Source organism: Alternaria arbusti (genome assembly GCF_024043155.1).
Source record: "Alternaria arbusti strain BMP 1465 chromosome Unknown scaffold_15, whole genome shotgun sequence".
Classification (NCBI taxonomy): domain Eukaryota; kingdom Fungi; phylum Ascomycota; class Dothideomycetes; order Pleosporales; family Pleosporaceae; genus Alternaria; species Alternaria arbusti.
In genome coordinates, this window is record NW_026249955.1 from 393991 (window position 1) to 399230 (window position 5240).

At 56.0% G+C, this 5240-nt stretch overlaps 2 protein-coding genes across 2 annotated transcripts; both read right to left on the reverse strand.

Annotated features, from left to right (window-relative positions):
• J4E86_008988 (uncharacterized protein) lies at positions 1–1464 on the reverse strand (the record flags this gene model as incomplete). The annotated part of the gene is made up of 4 exons (XM_051449496.1): positions 1–584; positions 771–966; positions 1001–1279; positions 1303–1464. 4 exons carry the CDS (start codon positions 1462–1464, stop codon positions 1–3), a joined length of 1221 nt encoding a protein of 406 aa, XP_051299350.1.
• Positions 1465–1983: 519 nt separating this feature from the next.
• Positions 1984–3672, reverse strand: J4E86_008989 (uncharacterized protein; the record flags this gene model as incomplete). Its single annotated transcript, XM_051449497.1, has 1 exon — positions 1984–3672. One exon carries the CDS (start codon positions 3670–3672, stop codon positions 1984–1986), a length of 1689 nt encoding a protein of 562 aa, XP_051299351.1.
• Between the last annotated feature and the right edge of the window lie 1568 nt (positions 3673–5240).

Sequence of the window (5240 nt, forward strand, 5' to 3'; positions counted from 1 at the left end):
CTAGAAAAGCCGGGACGCAAAAGGATACCCACCATGAACATAATCCCTAACCCACTCAGCCCTCACAATCTCCTTCAACATCGGCGCACTCCCCTCCTTCTCCACCCCATCAATCCACCTCTCAATCCACTTCCCATCACCCGCCTTACCAAAATGCTGCACACACTGTGCAAACCTTACTTTCAGCTGACCAGCCTTGTGCACCTCGACCCATTCGGGACAGATACGCTGCATCTCTTCCAGGAAAAATTGTCGAAGCTTTACTTGCGTTTTGTACTCCTCATTAACATATTCGATGTTGAGGTAGGCAGACAATGCTGCGGTAGCGTCAGTCAGCTCTAGGAATGAGGGTAGTTGGCATGCGAGCCATAGGGGGGCGATGTGCGCGCATTCCCAGTCGAAGATACCGGTTAAGGAGCCGTTGGAGTCGACGAATATGTTGGCTGCGTGGAGGTCTTGGTGGTGGAGCACGAATACCTCTTCCTCCGCCTGCTCAGGAAAAACCTTCGGTATGAGATCAAGTAGGCGCTGCGCTCGCTGCTTAGCTTCTTCGACCTTTTTACGGGCATATTGAAGGCGCGGATCTGTATTTATTCTATTGATTTGTTTCTTCCATATAGTGGTGGCCGTCTCGGAAGGCTCACCGGGATAGGAATCGATGATGTTTTGATAAATTGAGCGCTTGATTTCGTCGGAAGTTTCAAGCTTGGACTCGTCGTCAAGATCAAGGAGGCTGAGTTGGAGTTGTACGGTAAGTCAGTCTTGACTACGCTTGTAAGGGCCGCGCGGGACGTTGTGGTCGATGTGTGCGCCCCAGAAGAAGGGCGCGGAGACGATCTTGCCTAGGCCGACTTTCGTAGAGAGGAATGAGGCCTCCAGTGTAAGTAAGGCGATATCATTCAGGCCTGGCGTGGTTAAGTGAGGAAGTTCATTCGCGGGATACAGATTACCCAGTTTATCGAACCGCTGCTAGAAGAGCTGCAGAGCCCATTTGACGCACTAACTGCTCTTTCTTGAGATAGTCCATGCCCTCCCATTCATCACCCAGTTTGCGGCCGGGCATACGCGCCCTGAGTATCCACTCAAGTCCAAGTTCGTTGTCGGTATTAGCCTGGTAGCAGAAGACCTGTGGTACTGGAACCTCAGTGTGATGACGGATGTACTCGATAGTAGCCACCTCGCTCATAGTCTTTGATCGTGCGTCGACAGGGACAGTTAGACGCAGGATGTATTCTTGGCCGCGGCCACATGTGACGGTGTAATCATTGTTGAAGTTGTTCTGGGTTAGGAAAATTGAACTACGCATGGGTCTGGAGTCGGGATCTTCAGCTCTCGTCGCACGAGGGTTGTGATGTCCTCAATGCTGGGGTCGGCTGTCCACTCGGGCATCACTCCTGAAGACCGGTCCTTCTTCCAGCGAAGTCCTTTTTGGATAGTTACGGGCATGCCAACAAGAGTACCCATTTTGATGACAGTAGTGGTGTTGGAATGTTTTTGACTGGAATGGCGAAGTGATGATTTTGTCCTTCTTGTAGGGGAGGGGAGAAGTAATGCGAGAACTAACACACTGCTTACTCGGAAGTGCTGTCACCTTTCACAACTATGGCTTTTACAGCTCAAGTCTTGTAGGTGCTCTTGCAAGTAAAGGCTCTACGGTGCAGTATCACGAAGGTTAGAGCGGAGGACAGGGCAATATTGATCATTTCATGCTCGCTGTAGGTAAGATAACGAGCGAGACTATTTCGTTGTCGCGGACGACGTTGTTCTACGCATGTACTTTGTGGACTTCCTTATCCATTGAGACAAAGAGAAACTACCAGAAAAGGAAAAGATGCAACCCACGACCATAGGTCATACTGCTGATGATATGCGCCGTCCCATGCAAGATTGACAAAAGATCGTTGACAATGAAAAAAATTGCCGATTTCCGAGAGAGAGCCCCCAATGCTATTCCGTCTGCGTCAACACGCCTTTCTTCCTCTTCTAATCCAACGAAAACTTCTCCCTCTTCCAAGTCTCGCGGTACACGGCAATGGTACTCGCGGCGTCTTTGCAGCGCTCTGGTGCACGGACGGGTAGGTCGACGACAGCGCGACGCAGGACGCCACGCGCAGGTACGCCGTAGAATTGGATGAACTTCTTGTGGTAGTCGCGGATCAGGCCGCTGAGAACGGCGAAGTGTCCAGGCCAGAGTTGCTCGGAGGGTGTGTTGCATATCGAAGAGATGGCACGCCAGTACTCTGACATGGCGATGGCAGGCGCCTTGGCGGCGAATGAGCGGAGGGACATGGAGGCGTAGCCAGCTCCGATACCGCGCATGCGCTGCGAGTATGTCTCTGGGGTTGAGTCCTCTTGCCAGCCTAGGCGCAACCGACCTTCCTTGGTGTTCATAGTACCGCGGATGCCAAACAGAGGGGGGCAGGCCTTGTGTAGCTTGGCCAGCGCAATGTCGATGAGAGGAAGGCCGTTCCACATGTACTTCTGGTCGCCGAATAAGCTGGCTGCTATCAAACCGATCTCCTGGATGATGCGTCCGTCGGTGTTGGCAGCCTCCTTCTCGAACTGCTTTACAAGGAACTTCTCGAAGCAGATCCAGACGTAGAGCAGGAACGCCGGGTATGCGGCTTCGTTCTCGTTGGCCAGCTGGGGAATTTGGTGGGAGACAATGTATTGTCGGATGTCGACCATGGGTCCGGGTGTTGTGAGGGCGATGTCGAAGCATTCGGTTCGGAGGCGCTTGATGGCGGCGACACTGTCCTTGCGCTCCACGGTGATCTGGCCAAGTCGAGTGCGAATGGCGCGTCGGGCATCACCAACGGGACCCTTGAGGGGAGAGGTTGGCTTCTTGTGTTCCTCCCAGAAAGCTTTGCGGAAGGCCTTCATGCGCTGGTGTAGTTCGAGGTATTTGGCGTGAATCTGATCGGCGCTGGTGCTAGTTCCCGGTGCGGCGGTGGATGGCTTTGGTGGTGCAGCTGCTTGTGTGGGAGCCGGCGCGGGGGTGGGCTGAGCGGTTGGCTGCTGTGGTGGTGCTTGCTGTCGAGCCTTCTCTGCAGCGGCCGCAGCCTCGGCAGCCTTCCGATCAGCTTCGTCCTTTTCCCTCTTCTGCTTCTCAGCGGCCGCCTGCTGCTCTTGCTGGGCTTTGATGCGGGCATCGGCCTGTTGAAGTTTGAGCTTGTGCTCTGCGGCTTGACGGGCGGCTTCTTCCTCGCGCTGTCTTGCTTCCAGAGCCCTTCGCTGAGCCTCGGCTTGCTCGCGGGCCTTCTCCTGCTTCAGGCGCTCAATCTCCTGCCGTTGAGCCTCTTCATGGCGAAGGCGCGCCTGCTCTTCTTCCAGGGCAATGCGTTCGATCTCAAGCTTCGCGCTCCTGAAGACGCGCTCGTGTTCCTCGGCAGCGTAGGCGAGTTGTTGAGCATGTTGTTTCGCGCGCTCGTTCGCAGCTTGGTCCAGCTTCTCGTTGAACTCGCGGTCGGATATGCTGAGGCGGAGGTTGAACTCGAGGGCTAATTGCTTGGCCGGGCTCTCATAGGGGTCGCGGATGAGGGATTCGCGCTTTTGGCGGTGACTGCTGCGGCGATTCGGCGATTGGCGTGTTGGCGAGGCGTCCATGAAGCTGGAGCTGAAGGAGGTGGCGGTATGCATGCTCGACGACGAGGTGCCCGATCTGGCGGGCATTCTGGCGCCGTGACGTTAGTTGGGGTCAGGGTACAGTTGTTGAAAAGGTGGTTGGTGAGAGCGCGACGGTCAAAGAAGTCTAGTCGGAAGCTAGCAGTGACCAGCTCCGACTCACGTGACATCGCTCATCCCTGCAGCAGCTTTCACCGCGCTACGCAGCTCCATTGTAGTGCTGGCTAGCGTACCTGGACATCAATTGATCAACGGGTCGCGCACTTTCGAAGTCGAAGCACTCGCTCGATGTCTGACGTAGCTTCATCCGCAGCTCCACCTGGGCCGTCAATTGATTAAGATGAGATGGAGTCAAGGACGCTGAGTCGCGCCTTGGGCAAACACGCCATGTTGCGCCTTTCATAAAGTTCACAGGATGCGTCTGTGCCCAAGCTGGTGGGACTGCACCCGCCAAGCTGCGACGCTGTGAGGGCACGCGCAGGCCCTGGAGAGGGCCGTTTCACTGACAGAATGTGACAAGCTGGGGAACGATGTGACTCCTGTCCTCGAGTTTCAGCGAGGCATGGCGCGCGAAGCCAGCATATCTGTCAGATTGTTGGACTATCGAATGCCGGACATGACAAGCTCGCAACCCCAGCGCAGTGGATCCATCAATATAACCTCGACCCTTGCGCCGCCCTCCCGCGACGCTGCAGCGGACTGTTGTTCGTGTCTAGAAACGCGCGCCGGCTAAGCCTGCCTTGAAACGTACAGACCCAAACGTGATGCTTCACCTGGGGCGCGCTGAGACGCATGCCGACTGCTGCTGGCGGTATATATACCAGCTCGCGGCCGGCAGCGCCTCAGCCCCCACGGCCCGGCGCTTGCTTGTATCTACGTTAATTTCGCACTCCTTCAGTTCGGCGCGGGAAGCTGCATATCTGGCTTCGCAAGTGACGTACGCCGCTTAGACCTCTCCCAGGCTCGCTCGTTTGCGGAAGAACAGGCGATCTTTGCCCAAACCGTGCTGCTGGCCAAGTCCCGCCATAGCCATCACCACCTCGAGCACGCTGACGGCCCTCTTGCCTGCCCTCTGCCCTCTCTTCCTGCATCCCTCCTGCCCGCCCGCCCCGATCGCTCCCTCCTTCGAAGCACTCTCTCCGCCCGCATTTTGGTTGTACTGCCACCAACAGCCCGTCCTAGGGAAACCGCGCTCTTTGATCTGGTCGACCCTCCTTATCAACCCTCCTAGACCAACGACACATTTGTCTGAACACGACACCACCCGCTTCTGACTTGCAGAGCACCACCCCGAGTAATCATCGTCTACGAGAGTATCCTCTTCGCCCCGAGCACCGCCCAACCAGCACGCTTACCCCAACGTGAGTTGTCCCCCGCTAGCTCGCTCGCTGAAGCATGCCGCTGCCGACCCTGCATCTGTCCCCCATCTGCCTCCTTGCACTCTCACCACCTGCATCCCTTCACTCGCTCGCTCACGGCAGCCCTCATCCAACCCACCATGCTGATTGCCCGCAGATAAATCCATCACACTTTTGACCAATTCGTGTCCGACCGTCTCTTCTCCAACAGCATACACTGCAAGCGGGCATTGAACCATCCACAATACATTATCCACT